This window comes from Perca fluviatilis, chromosome 9 (genome assembly GCF_010015445.1).
Source record: "Perca fluviatilis chromosome 9, GENO_Pfluv_1.0, whole genome shotgun sequence".
NCBI lineage: Eukaryota > Metazoa > Chordata > Actinopteri > Perciformes > Percidae > Perca > Perca fluviatilis.
The window spans coordinates 25,253,082-25,275,030 of NC_053120.1; the positions used below are offsets into that span (position 1 = coordinate 25,253,082).

At 41.0% G+C, this 21,949-nt stretch overlaps 1 protein-coding gene across 1 annotated transcript; it reads right to left on the reverse strand.

Annotated features, from left to right (window-relative positions):
- Positions 1-370: 370 nt before the first annotated feature.
- rorca (RAR-related orphan receptor C a) lies at positions 371-17,347 on the reverse strand. The gene is made up of 10 exons (XM_039811441.1): positions 16,995-17,347; positions 9,333-9,418; positions 9,022-9,163; positions 8,449-8,889; positions 8,206-8,327; positions 7,542-7,674; positions 5,576-5,683; positions 5,296-5,406; positions 4,417-4,529; positions 371-3,728 (listed from the first exon to the last, which is right to left on the reverse strand). The coding sequence occupies exons 1-10, from the start codon at positions 16,999-17,001 to the stop codon at positions 3,567-3,569; spliced, it is 1,425 nt and encodes a 474-aa protein (XP_039667375.1). The 5' UTR covers positions 17,002-17,347; the 3' UTR covers positions 371-3,566.
- Between the last annotated feature and the right edge of the window lie 4,602 nt (positions 17,348-21,949).

Genomic DNA, 21,949 nt, shown 5'->3' on the forward strand with positions numbered 1-21,949 from the left:
TTCCCAATACAGGGAATCCGTAAATTTGCTTTTATGTATGAGGACTGGAATGACAAAAACTGTAGTCAATCCAAATTATTTTTAAACGCCTTTTTTCCATAGGTGTAAAAATGGCAAATTAAGATTTGTTTTTCCTTTCCATAGTCTGTATGTATCGTCTGACCAAATTAGAAATGTCTGAAAGGTAATAAAGTTTAAACCACAATTTATTTAAAGAAAAGAAATCTGTCAAATGAAACTGCGTTAAATATAGTATAGCTCATCATTCATCTGTGCAAATTATTTTGGGTGCAAAATGATATGAAATATCTGGTATGTTTATATAAATAATGTGATATGTTTATGAGACATAAAGTCAAGCCACACCAAGTTTTTTCTTAATTGTAAAAAGCCTTTTATTACATTCTTAAATCCACATATTGTATCACCATTGTGCAATAAAACTTTACTGTGTTCAAACCTCTTGGGCTTTATACCCATAACATACCATAAATTATTTCTTATTAAAATCTATATTGATTTAATAATAATAATCTTAAAATAGAGTGAACATATAAACAAGGATCATGACAAGAGAAACTTTTAGGGAGACATCTTTAAAAACGCTCTTTTAAAAAAATAGAATTACATCTCTCCAAGACATAAAGAACACTAAACTGATGAGAAAAGAAACAGTACACATAGGGATAAAAAATTAAGAAACAAAAGATCACAACAAAACCAACACAAGATTCAGAGATAATAATCCATCTTTTATATTTACTGTACTATGTTTACTTTTTTTTAATATCCTATTTAATCTATGACTCAAACTCAAAAAAAAAAAAAAGTCTTGCAATAATGATATTAGACAGGGGTAAAATCTTTGATACTTCTGAAGTCAAACATTCACAAGAACATGTACTGTACACAGTGATCAAGGTTTTAAGATCTTCTATTATGGTGCCACGTGTCTTGCTAGCTATAGACGAACTGCAGACACTGAAGGACAGAGAGCCCAGCTATCTCCCTGAGTAACAACCCTAACCGGAAATACAAGTGCAGATCTTCACTGCTGCCCACTGGACAGCTTATAGGCCTGCATAAAGTATAAAGTATACTAAATCCTTTCAAATCAGCATGTCTTACACTCCAAACACACAAAGTATTGCACTTTGTTACAATCTGTAAGTGTCATCTGTCGGTCATCATGTCAGCTGAGAGCTGACCTGTGTGTTGGTTGGCTGTATATTTGGTGCATTATATACATTATTTGTCATGCTGCGAGGTGTTGGAGTGCTTTCGAAAATGTACAGTAATACATAGCAACAAAGGCCCAACATACTGAGAATGGGAAAGACCTTATTGCACAATCCCACCATGCCACTGTTTTACGTACCCAGCAAAGAGTAATACCCCTTCATACTTTGTGAGATAATGTATGGTGAGGAGCACTGTCCCAGCAGTGCAAAGCAAACCAGGCTGACATATTAAATAGAGCCAGACATCCAAAATATGGCGTGTGATTGTCTTAAAATGCTTCAGATAAAAACAGCAACGATTACAACTATTCTTTTCTAGCAGCTTCTTTAGGACACTGGCAGAATGACACATATACAGAAATCCAATATGCCCCCCTACTTTGTAAAAAGGATTTCATCTGGACACACCCTCGTATCTCCAGAGACTTTACTTCAGATAGATCTGTATCTAAGTAGGGCTTCCTGGACCTGAACTGCTCTCAAATGACAGAAAAGCAGTCAGAGATGAGTAAGTACATCCAGCAGTTTAGTTTAGCTTTTTGTCTTCTATCCAGTTTTACGAGCATAATAATATATTTTAGGAAAGTTTTGTCATCACTGGCCTTCAAATTTCACCACTAATCGTTACGTTTTTGAAGAAAATCTCTAGTATGTAAGCAGAAATACTAACTCAGGGGGGTAGCTGATGGCTCTGTCAACCCTTTGCTGTGCCATGTAGTGTTTGAAGAGGGTGAGGTAGTAAGGGAGCGCGGGGAAAAGGAACAGAGGAGCTAATTCTCCAATCAGAACACCTTGGCTTCCTGTGTCTGCCTCAACCCGAAGCAGTGAGAGTTGACGCAGACAGTAAATCCCCTCTAATTTATGACTAGGGAGCTTAAGAAACACCCTCACCCACAAGTCCACTCTCCTCATCCAACCATGTGGGTGGGAATGTGGTCAACTGTCACATTTCAACATCAAACTCTCAGTTCATTTTCTTTCTTTAAACCCAGTCTTTTGAATCTGCTGGTTAAGACGCTGCTGGAGGTTTTGAGCCATGGCACTCTTCTGCACAGGGGGCCTGAGGTGTGACAGTTCCAGATGTTCCTCCACGGAGAGAGCACATAACCCCACAGTGGTCGGCTGCCCAGCACCTTGTTCACCCAGCTTACTGGATCTACAGTGGGAGGGCGTATCTAGCATTTCTGGCTGGTTTAATGTACGTTTTACAGATGGCAGTCTGAGTGTGAACCCGTAAAGTCTTGTGCCAATGGTTCATTTTGGATTCTAACAAGGACTCATAAGTGTCTTTCCAGCAATAACAATCTTTCCGTCCCAGAACCCCAAAGTTTGGGCAGGCAGTTTCTGTTTTTTAGAGAACTGAGCTCATGACTGCTCTTATCTTACATGATTCTAAAGGTTATATATATATATATATATATATATATATATATATATATATATATATATATATATATATATATATATATATATATATATTAAAAGGAGCATCTGAAAATACTTTCAAAATACCTTTGTGATTCTCTCTCTCAAAGTGGCGTTTTCAAAGGGAAAAGGTATTAGGGCTGAGGTCACTGATTGCATAAAAAAAGAAAAGAGCTCACCTATGTCAGTGTCTGTAGGTGTACTAGTAAAAATACCTACAAAGATAAGTGCCATGTGTTGGGCTCTGTAAGCAAGAGTTTGTAGGTGCACAGGGGCAGACACTCTAAATGTCTGCCCTTGATTCACACAGTTTAAAAACCCTGTCTGTTTGTGAGTTTGATCATGGTCCCTTTAAACAGTTTGTTCGTACATTACAAAACTGCAAAATATGGGTGCTACCGAAAATAATGAATGCAAATACTGCAAACCGCCACAAAGTGGGTGAGGATTTTAAGTATGTACATTCTATATCGAGCCTAGGGCTGTGCTGAAGGGTAAAGGGGAAAAGGGGGTTACATTCAACGATAGCTTACAGGAACTGTGAGAATGGTGAAAGTCAAATTCAGCTTCATGAGAGGTTTAAGGTCTTCTCATAGAAAAATATTTTTGAGAATACAAATGTCGGCTACTCTTTAATAAGTCCCTAAAAAAGAGGTAACATGCACTGCAGCAGCAGTTCCTATAGTGTTACGCTGAAGCTGAACGGACTGGCTTGCAGGGCAGTGTGAGCTACTCCACGGGGCTGGGAGCTCATCGGTGAGAGGAGTGTGTCCTAAAGTGTAGCGTGCAGGATTGTCATTGAGCTGCTGGTTGGTTTTAGCCTCAGCTGGTTGCCACATTATCTCCCCCTCCCTACACCTCAATGTCTCTGTTTGAATCCCGCTATTTAGCTAAACGTTGTTAGCCCTCTGTGGAGTCTGGGAAGGAGATTTCACTGCCAAAAACCTCCCGATACAGAGGAGGAAAGGTATATGCTGTCTCAGGGTGGACCAGACGGAAAAACTCCAGTTTGTCGATGTGAAGGTTGCAAATGGACTTCAGGATGGGAAGCTTGGACACCATCTAGAAGGGACATACAGAAGTTAAAAGAAGAAATAAATACCAATCAAACATCGTATTAATACAGTAAGTGAACAAAGCATCATGTCAATTGTTTTCACCAAACTGTAACTCCTAATTTCCACCAGTTGCGGAACGGCTCCAGAACGGCTGCGCAGTCAACAGGTTTCCATTAAAGTCAATGTGTGTATTTCCACTGACTGCAGAACGGCTGCGTTCCGACTGCGTCCCAGCTCCGGCGATCCACAGCTCTCCGGAGCAGATACGCAGAGCTTCTATTTTTGCCGTACGCCGGAGAGCTCCGCAGCAATTCAGCACAGGGCAGATTGTGCGGGACAGGAAGTCAAGCACAGAAACTAAATAAAACATCCGGTTCATTTTCTAAATAAAATACACCGTGCTCACGGCGGATCATATTTCCCTGCACTACACCTTGAAAACACAGCACAGAGTCGATTCCCCTCTACTCCTCTGGAAGGAAACAAACTGTTGTTGGTTTTGTGGTTCTATTCTACGTGAATTGGCGAGATCTCGTGGGTCCTCGTGACTTCAGCTGTCAGTCATGGCCGCAGCCGTTTCGCAACAAATCCGGACCTGGTGGGTATTGACGGATGGTAGAGCACGGAGCCGTTCCGCAGCAGAGCCGTTCCGCAACCAGTGGAAATTAGGAGTAATGCGGCAGGATTTGTACCTTGGCTAGTTTCTCTTCTGATGCTCCCTCTTTTTGTAGGCAGCGCTGCAGAGCCACGTAGACTTTCTCCTGCAACTTCTGTATCTTCTGAACATCTGTCAGCCAGGGTCGGTCTGAGAGATATTAGAGTGACAAGATGGTTTCATTTGGGTTGTCATGTTGCCAATTTGAAACTGCATCTGGTGAGGTTAACAATGTACAAACATCTAGGAGAAGAATAGGAGACTGGTCTCTGGATAGGGTGCACAGACTGAGTTGGTGAAAGTTAATTTATGATGTGAACACACAATATTTTGATTCTCCTTTGCTTCTTTTTACATATATGGATGGATAATGCAATCTGAATAATGCAGTCCTAAGAAAATAGGTCACAAAGTGAAACTGTATCCTAAGAAGCTACTTGCAAAGACTCGTTTTAGTTGGAGTGAAATTCCATTTGTCACAAAGGTCTTAAATCTGTAATTAATCATACTGCATAATGCATAATGATCCTGTCATTTTGCAAACGTGTTTGTGACAATAGCGACAGTAGTATAGTAAACAAACTAAAAAATGAAAATAAAAAATGTTTTGTAATTTTTAAAGAGGTCATCCTCTGTTATTATGTTCACCTCTGAAACAGGTTTAAGACATGAAACTGAAAAACTGAAACTCACAACATCTAATTACCTGTTTATATTATGAATTATAGTATTGGTACAGCAACTTTCAGCAGTGCTGGTAAACATTCCTGTCTCCTAGTACAGACCAAAAGCCTTTAATGGACCAAATTTAGGTCATACTGAACAGTGGCCTGTATGGGTTTATTTCACCAATTTAGTATGATTGTAAAAACTACAGTGAGCATTAATCCATTCAGTGAAAGAAATATAATCTCACCTGGTGAAAGCAGCACAACAGCACTGAAGAGAGCCATCTCTTCCTCGGACATCTGTATACGGCTCAGGCTTTTAGCTAAGTCAAACACTGCATTCACAAGATCGTCACAGCCTAGAGGGAAGGAGAAGGAGAAAAACAAAGTCATCATCAAAACAGAAGCTACTGACTGTGATGATTTTGACACAGATGAAACATAAAACTAGTTGATCTAATATCCCCTGCTCCTCCTTTCATAAAGTTGATGTGTTTCCCATACTGACAGACAGATAGAGAGACTCACCAAGGGCTTTAAAAAGATCAGCAGTGGCAAACTTTCCATCAAAGAGCAATGTATTATTGATGGGGTTATAGGCCCGACACATACGGATCAGAAGAACATTCATGCAGCCTGTGGACACAAAAGAAAACCAGAAATATGATTAGTGACACATACATATTTAAATAGTTATAGCTATATATATATATATATATATATATATATATATATATAAAATAGCTTAACAAGTTGGAATAGAGGAAAAATAGCATGCGCACTTAGTTTGTTAAATCATGTTTGTATAAAGTGAAACATTCTTTACTGACGAGGTCATTTTATGTCATTTACTTGAGTTGACACAAGTGACATGGAAATTGTCACCTGTACAACAGAGGATGTAATTTATATCATCAAGGCTTTTGTATTATCACTGTTGATGATGTGTTGCTGTGGATTTGACCCACTTACAGTGATGAGACTTTTAAGAACGTGGTCCTGTTTGATTCTATTTATAACTTCTGATTAGCCTACATTCACAATCCTGTATCTTCAGGTGTTATTCAGGTTTGGCAGATGTACGGGTGTGAACACATCTCAAAGCTTTTTTTATTAGTATTTCTGTTTGGGGCGTTTAATTAACGCCTTGTGAGAAAACTCTTGTGTGCGTGCTTCCTCCTCATAAAAGAATGCCTTGGCTGCCACTCAAAGCCATTAATCTATTGTTTTGAAAGATTTATTGTTTGGGTTGTCACTGAAAACCAAACATTCATTTTAAATTTCGAACACTATAAAAAAGATCACATGATGGCCTCCACAAATTATGAGTTGAGGCACTTCCCAGTATGATAACCTGAGCGGGATTAAAACAAGGCCAGCCATTCTTCAGAAGCATCTTTTCAATTCACTCTACTTGCATGTGATACTTGAACTCTGTGAAGTCATCTCCCACCTGAGGGTATTATGTTTGTATGACAACAGCTGTCTTTGTCACAGCTAAAGGTTTTCAATGGAATAAACATACACACAGCAGGATGGCTGTCTTGCTGAGGGCACGTCTTGTAAAAACAGCTCCTGACTGTTACTTCGCTAAACACAAAGGGCTAGATTTATCAAGCCGTTTGCGCCTGTTTCCAGGCGCTAATTGGTCGCAAAGACGGACGTAACCGATGCGGGCTATTTACAAACAGGGCGCACTTGGGTAAAATCGCAGATTGTCTGCCACATGAGCGAGAAGAGACAAGTTGCGCTTTCAATATGCGTTCGTGGGAGGGTCGTAGGGAAAGTGGGAGTTCCACCCAAAAAGGTAGGAGGATAAGCGCAAAGTGCACCTAATTATATATTCCGTGGTATTTACTAAGACTGTCAGTAAGAGCGCGCCTCTATTCTGCAGGGGAAATTCTCCGCCTCTTTAAACCAGCCGCAATCGAGTTTCCTCGTAGACCTTTATATGCCGCTGGTGAAATGGCAACAGTAATTTGAGCAAGACGAAGACATAGGCGAGGCTGAAAATATTTTTAACAGAAGAATCACACTTTGTCAGTGAACACAACATCATTTAGCGTTACAGATCAAGCAGACATGCAATATTAGAGTTACTGGAAGAAATCAAAGATGAAATTGAATCTCCCACTCAGCGTTCACATCCCATTCCAGCAGTTGTTAAACTCCTCGCTACATTACAAATATTGGCATCAGGATCATTTCAAACAGTCATAGCATCAGCAGTGGGAATATCTCAGTCTGCACTCAGCCATATCATAGCACCAGTACCGCTTTGCTACAGCGCAATCTACGGTATAGTGGGCGGAGAAAGACGCTGATTGCCTGATGGGTGTCAGGGTTGATAAATACTACGCAAACTGTGGAAGCACAGCGTGCGCTATTACCGAACTCGCATAAACGGACGCAGCGCAAACTGCGCTAGTGTTAGTAAATCAGGCCCAAAGTGTCTGTGTGTGTGTCTGTGTGTGTACTGGTGTCATGCACTGACCTGCTTTGAGGAGGATAATCTGATCATTCTGGCAGAGGTCCATGAAGCCAGCGATGGGCTTGGCAAACTCTACTACATACTGGATTGCATTGGTGATGTGAACGGCACATTGTTGCCACATCGCCTCAGCTGTCTGAAAGAAGAAAGGCAGGTTTGCAGCTTTTATGAGAATTGCAGTACAAGTTGTACTCCATTATTCTCTGTTGACTCTGTGCTTATCTAGACTTTGGTTGAGTGATTTCCCCGTAAAGACGTCCTGACCTACAGCATGTTGGATAATAATATCTCTCATTAAACTCGTCCTAAAACCTTGACTAGTGAGACAAAAGGCCCAGTAGGAAATGTGTGATAAAAATGTTTGGATTTACAAGAATCTACAAGAAGGGAACGCTTTCGGAAAAACCTCCTTCTAGAAGTTTTACAGTTGATTTTTGTGCAAGGTTAAAAACTAAAAAACATTTCTCTGTGCACTTTGTACAAGAGAACAACTATAATGATATGAAATGTGTTACTTTAGATTTAGACTGTACAGAACACTTCACAATACAGTTTATTTGACCAACTATCACTCCATATAGGTAGTTGTAACACTTTTCAATAAATCCCATTCTTGTTTTGTGTATAAATGTCATATGTTTGCAATACAAAAATGTGTCATATATACCTTGGTCTGGTATGAGCTTATCTCCTCCGGGCTATACAAGGTCCACGCCATTCTCTTTAGCTCCTCTGTGCTGTACTGGCTCGTCTCTATATGGGACTTCAGCACACTCTGAGTTATACACTCTAAACAGAGGGAAAGGTTTCGCAATGAAATCCATGTTGTTTATAAGATAGATTTAAGATTAAAACACGCATCAGCAGTAGCCATTATACAGTAGCTAGGCATTACGGGATGTATACTGACCTATCTCAAGCAGGGAGCAGCCCTCAGGCAGCGGGTTGAGGATAGCATGTGAGAAGAGTCCAGAGTCGTGCAACAGCTGGTACTCATGCTTGATGCTGTGGTGGGCGTCTACGAAGTCGTAGTTGGTCTGTTCTGGTGAACTCTGAGAGGACGAGCTGCTGCCTGCGCTGCCACCCATCATGTCCAGGTTACAGTACTCACTACATCCATCCTCTGGGGTCAGCGGCAGATCTAAAAGCAGGCCTTCTGGCAGCATGGTGATGTCGTCCAGGTCGCTGAGCGTGGTGCTGGAGCCTCTTCTGTAAGTGCGGCAGTGGTCAGCCATGTTGCTATTCTCCTCACGGACACTGAGCCCCGCAGACTCCTGGGACTGCTGGTGCTTCTGGACCTCTGCATACAGGCTGTCGCGCTGCTTTTTGGACATTCGACCAAACTTGACCGCTGCAACAGAAGGATGTAAAAACAAAAATTAAAAATTCAGGAAGGTATGGCCTAGGTCAAACAAGGATTACATAAAAAGTGGGCAGTGGAAACTCTGAGTTAATTAAATATAGATTGAGTAGCTGAACTCACCATCACGGCTCATGCCCAGCGCGAGACACTTCTGCAGCCTGCAGTGCTGACAACGGTTACGGTTGGTCCGGTCAATTAAACAGTTCCTCTGTCGTGAGCAGGAATACATAGCATTGTTCTGCTGGCTGCGTCGGAAGAAACCCTACAGACAAAAAGACACACAAAATGTGAATCAGTGGTAAACCATGTGAGCATCTAAAAGCTTTTTGGGTATAAACAAAATGCTTTGATTAGACTGATCAGAATGGTGATAACAACACGTTAAAGCTACAGTAACTGACAACTGATGAGCGAGATGGGTGGTCGCTCACCTTGCAGCCTTCACAGGTGATGACACCATAGTGAATCCCTGATGATTTGTCCCCACAGATTTTACATGGAATCACCTCTATTTGAGCTGGAGAGAGATGAAAGAGGGGGAAAAATCAGTAAAATTGTAAAAAACAAAAACAAAAAAATAACAGATATGGACCTCAAAACATAGACTATTTTAATTTTGTAGTTACATAGAAACAAATAAATACATGGATTTATTGAAAAATAATATGAATAAATACTAATTGCTGTAATTGCATAATGAGTCATAATAATAATAATAATAATAAGCACAATAATTTAAATTTGAAAGAATTAGCAATAACGATCGGCGACTTTTTTGACAATCAGTCAATCGTTTGAGTCATTTTTCAAGCAAACTTGCCTCCAGTGTAAGAATTTGCTGCTTTTCTCTGATTTACATCATTGAATATTTCTGAGTTTTTGGACTGATGGTCAAACAAAACAGTTAAAGATCATCTTGGGCTCTGTGATGGGCATTTTCTGACATTCTATAGACAAGACAACAAATCGATTGATCAAGAAACCAATTGGCGGAGTCAACAAATTGATGCAGTCCTACAGTGATACACAGCATATGATGTGACTTTAACCATTTCAGTTGTTGCACAATTGGTATTTCAATAAATATGTATAGAAAACCCAGCCCACAGGTATGTAACAAGTAAACATATCGTTGGCCACTGTCCAGTAGCACTAAGATATAGAGAAGTTACTGGAACATTCAACATTTTCTTTTTAGGCGTATCATGCTGACTGCAGTTCTTCGTATCAAATGAAGTGAGCAGCCTATAATACATCGATATTTACTCTGGACAATCCTGATTGTTTTACTCAAACCAAAATCAAACAAGACAACCACCACCTTGCATGTGACATTTATTGGTGCAGGTAGACTTCTCGCAAGAAATTCACATTATTTCTTGACAGTCAAATGCTGTCTGTGCACTACGAGGTTGGAAAGGTAGCTAATAATGATTACATTCATTTCACATGATTGTGAAGAAACAAGAGAAGTGTCAAGAACACAGTGTATCCCGTGATTGACAAAGTAGACTATGTATACATTATACACTTTGAATTAATTGTGGAAGCCTGAGCCTTCTTACTCGGGAACAGCCTGCTCTTTTCATTATGTTGTTTATCTAAGTAGCCGGGCCTCCTCAAGCCCAGAATAGCCGGTCAATTGCATTAGCTGAGGCCCAGGGTTATAAAGTTTCACCTCTCTGTCTCTCTCTCTCTGTCTCTCTCTCTCTCTCTCTCTCTCTCTCTGTCTCTCCCTCTCTCTCTAGGATGAACTAAATATTAGCAGGTTTAACACAGGCATACTGCTGTTCTGAACCCTCTAAGGCCTACAACTGTAACCCACAAAACAACTACAACTGACTGTTACAAAATAGACTGTGTGCAAGATTAAATTTGGCTCGGGCAGCAGGGTGTGCCAAACAATCCCTAAACCACTTCTGTTGGATAACAGAGGGTATTAGGTAACCTGTAATACGCAGGGACGGCTTTAACCGGCCATCACAGCTGGCTCTCCAGAGAATTGCTGTTTTCTAAAGGCTCTTTGATAAACTACTCACGACCAACCCAACGCATGAGTCACTGTGTGGGGAGAGATATGCATCGCACAAAAGGGAAAGCAAAAGAGGTTAGTCACTGACATTACCCTGAAAATCAAAACTTGGCGGGGGATCCTTCAACATTTTCTCTCCAAAAAGATAGCAAGACATATTTGAGTGTTTCTGTTGGGTAGAATTCCTACTGGCTAACGCAACTGAGGGATATAAATAAATAAATAAATGGCAATGGGGGAAAAACCCCTTTCTATTGCTCCCTTTATACTTCCCCCTCCAGAGCCTCACCTCCACCCTTCAGCCTGTTATATAACTGCCGTCTGGCCACATTCCACGAACACACTCGTTCAAAGGTGGTTGTCTTGGCAACAGTGTGACGATACTCACTCACCCTTCCTGCACTACCATTGGATGCTGAGTGAGCGGCTCTGTCTGTGACTCGCCACCTCACCTGCCAGTCAGCTGAGCTGCACCGGCTGCACCGTCAGGCCCAGAGAGCAGGAGCTGCTCCACTGACACAGTTTCTCATTCAGCATAGGGGGAGGCACTTGTGCTGGCAGCCTTACAAGGAACAGGATCTGGTTTCTTGGGGTTTTTACAGTGGAACCAAATCTGTTAAGTTAAGGAAGAGTCTTCCTTTTGGTTTGGAAGGACAACAATGTAAGGTTTGATTACCGAAAAGATGGATGATCAGCTGAAACTGGCAGGGCCAACTGCCCCCTTTGCAAATATTTCCTGAAACATCTAGTACAGTAAGCGGCAGCAGGGGCAACAGACGTAGCTAATAGTAGCTCTCAACAAGTTGCAGCATGTCAAGTATTTGAGTGAAATTTCAGCTGTGTTTGAGCTAGAACATTAATCTATTTTTACTCTGGTGCAGTTGGCTGCCCAGTGATTCCTTCTGCCATTCTGGTCTATTGGCAAATACATGTTGCACAAATCACAGCTCAGCACAGAAGTATACACTGTTTAGTGTAGATAACAGTGTGCAGAGCAGTTATTACAGTGGTGTGTGACAGCTAAAACAGTCTTCTCTCTCTCTGACTGTTAATTTGTTGGTATGTTGTGTTGCAGCATGGGCCTGAACAACAGTTTCTTTATTCTCATCAGAGTTTATTTAGAGCATTTCCTTGAATCTTGGTTCTAAGACAGCATGTTCTTTACACAAAAATCCAGTCTGTGTGTTAAATGCTATTAGCATATGTTAGGCTACACGTTTAGACTTTTTAAAATGTAACTTGGCTAGGTGAAGACTAGCTTTGAACTATAAATGGAGCTTAGACAATATTCAGTATATAAATAAATCGCAAAACTGTAATTTCACTCATAGGATCTTTGGGGGTAAAAATCTCATAGGATCATAGGATCTTTGGTGTGCAGTATCTAACGTGCATATGCAACGTCATCATAATTTGCATTCCATTTTCTAGAACATCATTGCAGAAAGCATCTTTTCACATAGGAGGTATGTTAACACAAGAGCCTCATGGTCGGTTCACACTGCAGCGTTAGGAATAATTGCGTTGCTTTAATCATGTGAGTTTGGTGTGGCCGGGTTGGCTCAGTGGGTAGAGCAGGCACACATATACTGAGAGGTTTATGCCCTGACGCAGAGGTCCAGGGCTCGTATCCGACCTATGACGATTTCCTGCATGTCTTCCCCCTCTCTCTCCCCTTTCTCACCTAGCTGTCCTGTCATAATTAAAGGCGGAAAAGCCCAAAAAATAATAATAATATTTTTTTAAATCATGTGAGTTTGAACATGCCATTAAATGAATTTATATGTGGTGATTTAAAATACATTTTTGTGTCAGTTGGTCAGCACTTTTCTACATCAGTGCTGTAGTCTAGATGGACAACGTTTCATTTCCGGGATTGTTCAGGTGTGGGCGGAAATTCAGCCGGATGTCCCTAATTTTCAGCCGGATGTCCGTCACCTTCCGCTTTCTTTGCGTTGGCATTCTAAACTCTGGTCGGTTGATGAGGATTGTGGTTAACTGCTCCTCTCTGCAGGCTAAATCGAGACAGCTAGCTAGACTCTGTCGAATCTGAGTTTTCTGTTGTACAACTAAAACAACTTCCTTCCCGGGGCTATTTTGCAGAGGCACCGTTGCTCTGTCCGGCGCCCAAGATGATTGTGATTGGTTTAAAGAAATGTCAATAAACCAGAGCATGTTTTTCTCCCATCCTAGAATGCTGTGTGGACTAGCCAGACCCTCCTCTGCAGCGCTGTGGAGGATGGTCTGTTAATGCGAGACTGTGCTATAACACCTTTGCTAGGGAGACTTCACACTCTCATCCCAGCTAACCAAACTGAGTCCAAGGTCCTATTTATCTTACACTTTAGGTTAACATGACATACTGTGTACTTTATCTACATTCTGAGGGGCTCCTGAGGCCTATATGGGAAGAACTGCATATATGGTGTATTGTGCAACATACTGTAGAGTTTGGTTACCAATAGAGAGGGTTATTTAAATAAATATGCACTAATGTCCTCTGTTTGCCATTCTCTCTTTTTACATATCTCCCAATTCAGGGCCATAACTACCACGTGTTTTCTATACAGCTAATGTGAACGGTAATGACAGCTTTTTCTCTTCTTCTCCTCCTCCCACCAACCTACCTAGAGAATGCAGATAGTATATTATGGCCTGACACTAACCCCAAACTTTAAAAAATGCACTGCAGGTTTAGGTAATTACTTAGCAGATGCAGTAGTGGAATAAGAGGTATTAGTGTATACATTAAAATGAGTCCATTGCACATAAAGACCTGCATCATGCACCTTAACCATAGCCCTTGCCGATGGTTTTTAGAGCAGTAGAGTATTGTTGTATGAATATTACAAAATAAAATAAAAAATTGTATTATAAGTGACCAAATGATTTCCTTTCATCTTTTTTGTGATACCGTCAACATAATGTAATAAACATAATTACTTTCCTGACAGTCTTGAGGAAGAGAATATTAATTGTATTTCAATCTGCACACTTCTAAAAAGAATTTCAGCCCAACCAGGGGAAGATCGATAGATTATTTTTCACTTTTCTTTTTTGCTGCATGATTTTCGTTTCATGCTATGGATTAATAACAACTAAACATGTTGACTTGATATAAATCTATACTATTCTACATACTTAACACCTTTCCCCACTCATCTTAGAATAAACATTCACATGCTGAACAACAATGCTATGCCTGCCAAGAAACCAGGCTTCGCCCTTTGTTCCTCTGTAATCCCTCACTATTGATCAGAGAGGATAAAGTGCATTCAGTTGATGGTGTTGTTTATGCAGCTCCAAGCCCAAACCCTAGTGGGCCTCTGCAACACAAGCAAAACCAGACTGAGGAATTCAGTTCACAGCATGTAATTTTGCATGCTGCTCCAAACCGCAAGAACAAATTTAGGACGATGCTGCAGCAATCACAGTCGCCTTGAATAAAAATCCCTTTACGTCTGTTTAGATGTCCCTTATCCTTACTTAGAACATAGATATGACCCTATCAAAAATACTTAAGATACTGCAAACAAAAATATAATCTGTAAGTAATTATTGTGCAGCAAAATGAATTGTTTCCCTAGTAGTCATAATAAGAAGAAAGGCACAGACTTAACATTACCTTACACTTTGAATGCATACTAACATGCAGGCTGGTTGAAGAGTTAAAGCTTCAGATAAGGGGAAAGAAATCTTAGCACGCAGTTGTCAGAGAGAAAGGGCACCTTGACACATACTGTAGCTTGCTGTGAACTTGCCCAAGGCTGCAACAGATAGTGGCTTTGAGGCTGAGCTCAGCACAGCAGTGAATTTTGGAGAGCAGAGAGCGCCCTTTCCTTTTTACTGCCACCCTACCTTTGATCCTGGGCCAACTGAGCTCCAACACAGCTCTGCACAGCATTAGTCCACTAAGGCATAACATCTATAAGTGCTTTATTGAAGTTTGTCTATTTGATCGTGTTGCATCATACCTACCTAACCTGTTTGTGCAACAGTTTACACAAATAACTGAGAGATAAACAGCATTTTTTGCGATCTAGCAGGTATAAATGTGACTCAGGGAAAATGCATCTATACACTGCTTGTGATATCCACACTCTTATGTAACTTGTGTTTTCTCCGTAAAGTAAATTTAATTGAAGACTGGAGACGACATTGTGGGTAATGTGGTATTTTTACAAAATCAGATTGACAAGCCGTGCTTGAGTGCTGTGACACACACTCTGGTTGATGTAACCTTAGCTGACAGGGGAAACTGAGCATAACTGAACCCTGCTGTGCTTCATGGTTACATGTGGGCTTGCTGTGCTCACATCCTGCTTTTCGCTGCAGTGCATGGCTTTGACATCACAACTCCACCAAACAACTGTAACATGTTAAATCTTACTATAAGTAAATAGATATTTGTTTTTAGATGTCATATATAAAATCTGTCTCATACAACATCAGATTGTTAGTTTTTGTAAGAAAAACTAATAAAAGGCAGCATGCATCTTGCAAGGTGCATTACACTCAGGCTCTTCCAGTGCAGCTCAAATCTACAATATTTAAAAGAGGAACATTCTGTCCTGATAACTGATTGAAATGATTAACATTGTCTCATTAGTAATGATGACAGACCATGGCCCTCCACCTACGGTGGCCGACAGGGGCAAACGCACTGCAACTTAACACACGCAAATAGACAAAACACAGGCAAATTAAGAAAACATCTTCATTAATTTGACAACACATGCGCAGCATTTAGCAAACGTGCTGCAAATACACAACACAATGAAACACATGAACGCTCTGCAAATACAGAAATTATGCAAAAAGAAAAGCACACAATCCTCGTAAACAAATCCAACAAAAAAATCGCTGCATCCAGATTACAGAATGGAAGTTCTCCAGGCCTCTAGGGAGAGCGCTAAGTGGAACAGCTTGATTTTCGACCCATTTTGTGCTTTTCTTTTTGCATCATTGCTGTTTTCAGAGTTTGTGTGCTTTTCTTTTTGCATCCTTTCTGTATTTGCAGCGTGTTAGTGTATTCGGTTGTGTGTATTTGCAGCGCGTTTGCTAAATGCTGTGCATGTGTTGTCAAATTTATGAAGATGTTTTCTTAATTTACTTGTGTTTTTTCTATTTGCGTGTGTTTCATTAAATTGCATTGCGTTTGCCCCTGTTGGCCACCGTATCCACCCCCAGGCATACAACAAACTTGCTCTAATCCTCAATGACAGAACTAGGTCAATGGAGCACCTCCTCTCTCTCTCTCTCTCTCTCTCTCTCTCCCCACACTGGCCGCCATACTGCTGACGCTGAAAACAAAAACACGCTGGCTGATGAACTATAACAGTGAAACAGTTCAACACACCATCAGTGCTTTGAAGGCACATTAAAACATCAAATAACATTTTTTAAAATGACACCAGTTTTTATATCAAATTGTAAAACTAATGGTCGGTTCATACAAAGGTCATACGAAAGTTTAATGAAATACAGCAAACAGGGCGAAAACTCTAAGAAAAGGGGGACTATTTATTAACCGTAAAGAACCCCTGCCAACAGATTGTTTGCTCGGTTTGACAGCCTCTGAATCACTCCGCTCACTCCCTCCCTCCCTCCTCTCTTTCTTACATAAGTGGAGTCACCGGCGAAATAAATAATACACAACTACGCATTTGTCAAAGGCAAAACTGAATACATGCACAAAACCCCCTTACAGTTTATGCAAATAAACTAAACAAACTCGTGTTAAGACCTATGCGTATAGCCTATAGCCTACATGTATCTGTGCTAAAATAAACCACTTCTAAACATTATAAATGTGCTTATTAAGCTTTAACAACTTCCAACGTCTTTAAGGTGACAATTTTGCATACAAACTAGAAGCTGTGTTTTATTTCCCTTATGTAATGTGATATTTCTTCCAGTGCGAGCATACAGCCTACGCACTTTGGACTCTGTCTCAAAGCAGTGCCTTCACCACGCTAAATAGGCTACAACTCAAAAGTTATTTACAAACACCAGACTTGAAAATACATTCTAACAAATTGAAACATTTTCACAAACTCACCTCTCATGTCGGCGGTGAAGTCTAGCCAACTCTTCAAGTCATACAACTCCAGGTGGAAATGAAGCCAAGAAACACTGAGAGCGACGCGCACTTATTTGCTCCAAAGCGGAGCAGCTGAGAATTGTCACAACAGAAAATACTCATGGATTTTCTACCTTTTCTTCGCATGCGTCAACCTTAAAATAAACAGAAGCAACGGTGTGTTTAGTTTTCTACTTTCTGTCAGCTGCGCCAGTCTTAGGTTGACCGTTTTGCTAAAACACCTATGCGGTAATAAAGCAGCTACAGCTCGGTGTCTTCTCACAGCTCTGTCCCGCTCTGACTCTGCGGCTCGCTCACCTAGTTTCGGCGCGTGGACTACACATGAGCGCGGTCCGCCCGCCTCGTGCCCCGTGATCCGACGCGCGCGCCACCCTCCGCACGCAAGGAGGTTCTCGCGTGCGTGGGAAAGTGTGGCAGTGTGTCAGTTCAGACAGTTCAGTTCAGACCGACCGGTCAACCAGCGTGGGAAGTATTTAATAACAAGCGCCCAGTTTTATTTCCTGGCAGACAATTTACCTTTAATAATCAGCAGCAATGTTACATTTTTCTTCCCCTCTATTGCCCAATAAAAAGGAACTATGATACATTTTAGATAAGAGGTCTCCAGCACAACCTTCAATATAGCCTAGGCATAGGCTGCTATACATTCTTGGAGATTTTTAAACAGACTTAAAGGGCCACGTGGATGTTTTGCATGTTTTCATTCACTATAAACCACATAAAGACCAACAGCAGAGACAGCTCACAGCTTAAATCAAGCTGTCATTATTATTTACTATTATGGTATCACTAAATCATGATAATGCAAGTGAAAGTAGCATACACAAGTAGTCTAACTTTGGCGAAAATTGGAGGATATATTCCAGTTTCTGAAAACTGAATTTTGTTTCGGCAACTGAATGTAATGTAGCCTACTAGTGGCTACATATAAGGTAGGAATTAAAACATGAATTTCACAAGATATATATATATATCACTTTCAGAGAGATGGAGATGGAGATAGAGAAGCACAGATAATGAATGTAATGCTTTTTCCTAATTTCTCATATGTCGGTTAGCGTTACCATAGCTTGCTCTAAAACACACATATTTCTGTTCCTTTCAACAGAAAATATGAAGGATGGACATGTTTGATTGTTAGAATAGGCCTGCTGCTGCTGCTGTAGTGCATTAGACAAACACAAAATAAGAAAGGCAGAAACCTCCATACAGCAATTGGACCAAGGTTATAGCCTATAACAAAACAAATAGAGGTACGCCATAGGACATTTGCTGTGCTACTAATTTTTTAGCCACGGATGCAACATTGTAAACCTGCATTATTTCAACAGACTAATCTTAGTGGAGGAGAAGTGTAACCACAGGTTGTTGTTGTGCTGTGTGCTGTTGTGTTCTGTTTTCCATTTCCTGAAATTAGGGTGAGGGGGTTACACTAACGTTGCAATCAAGGGTACATTCGTGACTTTTAAAGCAGTGAGGGGGAAAGCTTTTAACTCAAAAGTGTACGTATATATATATGCAATGCTTAATTAAGCATGCAGTGCATTTTAAAACATCTAAACTTTTTGTTTGTTTTATACAAATGTATTGATGCAAAATGCTTCACATAAAAACTATAAAATGTATGTATGTATGTATGTATGTATGTCTATCTTTAGTTTATTAGAGTGCACTGGGTGCATTTTTATTGCCTTAGAAATGTGGGCGTGTAAGAGAAAGAGCAGAAACAGTGCAGATGGAAATAATTGATTCGCAAGCATGGGTACAATGATGAGTGTATCATGTAACTCAGACACAATTATGAAATGAGGAGCAGAGAGAGATTATGGTAAGTAGGTTAGTGGAGCAACACAGAGCTTTCACACCCCGCCCTCTCCCGTCCTGGTGTGCATGCGTGGTGAGCCTCCTCCTTGTCTTTCTGTCTTTTTCCACTGTGAAGCTTTCGTCCTTCATCATAAATCAAAGCTCATACTTCACAGTCTCTCAGCACCACCTATGCACATTTTATGTTCTGACATCTATTGCTCCTACATGCTTGCTTATAGTCTTTTTTTCTATACTTTTCTACAGGTCCTCCCTGTCGCACTTGTGTAATTGCTCAACACAAAAACAAAAAAGACATTAGAACATACAGTAAGTGCAAAGCAGTAACGTATATTTGCTTCTTCCTGAATGCACAGTTTAAAAATACAATGCTGGGAAAAGTGCAGTAAGAGTGTTTTGCTTTATTATATTCTGTGGTTGTAAACTTCCTCTTCCTCCCATTTAGGTGGTTTTGTCAGTCTGATGGTTTCCTTCCTGATCCTCATCTGCCATCTTTCTCGTGTTATACAGTATTATGTCCCTCTGTCGCCATGAAGCAGCCACACATCCATCCAGTGTTCGCCTATAACGTCACTGACCCGCTGACCCTGAATCTTATGTAACCATGGCAATACCCAAATTAGAACATGGAGCATGGAAAGGAGGAGGCGCTTAGAGTTTCGAATACAGGCATGTAGCTCCAAACCAGCTTTTCAGATTAAGGCAGATGGAATGAACGCGCCTGCCACTGTGTGTGTGTATGTGTGCGTGTGCGTGTGCACGCGTGTGTGTCGCGTGTGTGTGTGTGTGTGTGTGTGTGTGTGTGGCCGCAGAGATACACTAAACTAAAGAAGAAATCAACCACCACCTCCTCCTCTACAACAGAGGTGGCGGTGGTGATGATCACACATTCGGAAGTGTTTTCTGCATGTTCAAACTGTGGCGCACGGATGCAATGACAATTTAATAGCTCAAACTGGCCTCTGCCCCACGGCGCATAAAGCCCAGTATACTGAGAGGATTATTTTGGGATTCAGGCTCTGGCTTCCATAATCCTCTCTCCTCTCCTCTCCCTCATCCTGCTAAATCCTCTCCCTTCTCCCCTTTCAAATGGCCACTAATCTCTCTCCCTCGGACTCTCTTTGTGGCTGTAATCTGGTTTGTACCTATCTTTCACCTGCACCAGGTTCACACCAATAGGTTAGTGTGCCAAACTACAGGGGCACTTCTTCCTTTTCTTCCTGTTGGACTTTGTGACTAATCGTTCCCTTCTCCTCCACAACATGAAGGATGTCCTGACTGGTTTCTGACTGAAATGTGTGCTTGAAGTACCAATATTTCCAGACTGAAGTCACAAATTGACAATAGATTATAAATTCATTCTTTACCTTGGAAACAGCAAGTTGATAAAATGATCGTGTCACACAGTCTATTTAAGCTATTTTGTAGCTTCTTATTGTATCACAGGATCTTCCGAAGCAGATGAAGTTGCCCAGTTGTCACCGCATTGATATTGTTTCTCCTGGAGCTGTACTCCAAACGGATTGTTCTATTTCTTTGAAAGATGAGATGGTTAAAACAAGAATGCTACTACCAGCATAGTAACATGCTCACAATGACAACGCTAACATGCTGATGTTTAGCAGCTGTAATGTTTATCATGTTCACTATCTCAGTTTATTGTGTTAACATTTCAACATGAACTAATTAACACAAAGAGCAGCCAAGGGCCCGAGGCTGATGGGAGTATCATTTAGTTTTGCAGATATTTAGTTAAAAACTAAACTATTGGACAGATTAAAAACTTGATGAGACGATAGATTAAAAGCCTGAGCATCACAAATGTCATTACAATTCATCCTAAGGGGGGGACATGAATGTCTGTACCAAATTTCCCAGCTATTTCTGCAATAGTTTGTTGAAACATTTCACTAAAAAACTAAAATGTTAACTTCATGGTGGCACCAGAGGAAAAGTAGATCTTTAAAAATCAGTAGAATGTATCCTCTAGGGACCATGAGTGTTTGTACAACATTTAAATAGCAGTGAGATATTTCAATCTGGACCAAAGTAGTGGGCCAAACTGGCATTGTCATCCATGGAGCCATGCTGCTAACGTTGATAAAAACTGCAGAGGTAGAGAAGCTCTGTTGCTTGTCCTTAAGTGCTCTCACTGAGAATAACCTTTAAACAACATGGCATCATGACTTTGCGTAAATATACACGCCAACTTTCTTAAGCCAAGTGGCGTGTTATCTGTACGCTTTTTCAGCTATCCGCACGTATGTCTACGCTGTTTAGAGTGGGCGTACACATACACTTGGTGTGTTATCGCGAGAAGAACGTGTTATCGCGAGAACAACGTGTTATCGGGAGAAGAACGTGTTATCGCGAGAACAACGTGTTATCGGGAGAAGAACGTGTTATCGGGAGAAGAACGTGTTATCGGGAGAAGAACGTGTTATCGCGAGAACAACGTGTTATCGGGAGAAGAACGTGTTATCGCGAGAACAACGTGTTATCGGGAGAAGAACGTGTTATCGGGAGAACAACGTGTTATCGGGAGAAGAACGTGTTATCGCGAGAACAACGTGTTATCGGGAGAAGAACGTGTTATCGGGAGAACAACGTGTTATCGGGAGAAGAACGTGTTATCGGGAGAACAACGTGTTATCGGAGAAGAACGTGTTATCGCGAGAACAACGTGTTATCGGGAGAAGAACGTGTTATCGCGAGAACAACGTGTTATCGGGAGAAGAACGTGTTATCGGGAGAACAACGTGTTATCGGGAGAAGAACGTGTTATCGGGAGAACAACGTGTTATCGGGAGAAGAACGTGTTATCGCAAGAACAACGTGTTATCGCGAGAACAACGTGTTATCGCGAGAAGAAAGCTATAGTTGAGTTTAGGAAAAGAAGAACGGGGTTGGCTGTAGTAAAAGAAGAAAGCAACGGTTGAGTTTAGGAAAAGTCACATGCGGGGCAAGGAAACGTCACACGTAGTCACCTCCCTACGTGGTCACCTCCCTACGTGGTCACCTCCCTACATGGTCACCTCCCTACGTGGTCACCTCCCTACATGGTCACCTCCCTACGTGGATTTTCGCCC

Bases quoted from the DNA above. Each gene is read 5' to 3' on its own strand.
- rorca (XM_039811441.1), bottom strand. The intron at 5,684-7,541 runs GTCAGTGCATGA...TTGTGTCCACAG, and splicing joins GATTATCCTCCTCAAAGCAG to GCTGCATGAATGTTCTTCTG. The intron at 4,530-5,295 runs GTGAGATTATAT...AATATCTCTCAG, and splicing joins TGTTGTGCTGCTTTCACCAG to ACCGACCCTGGCTGACAGAT.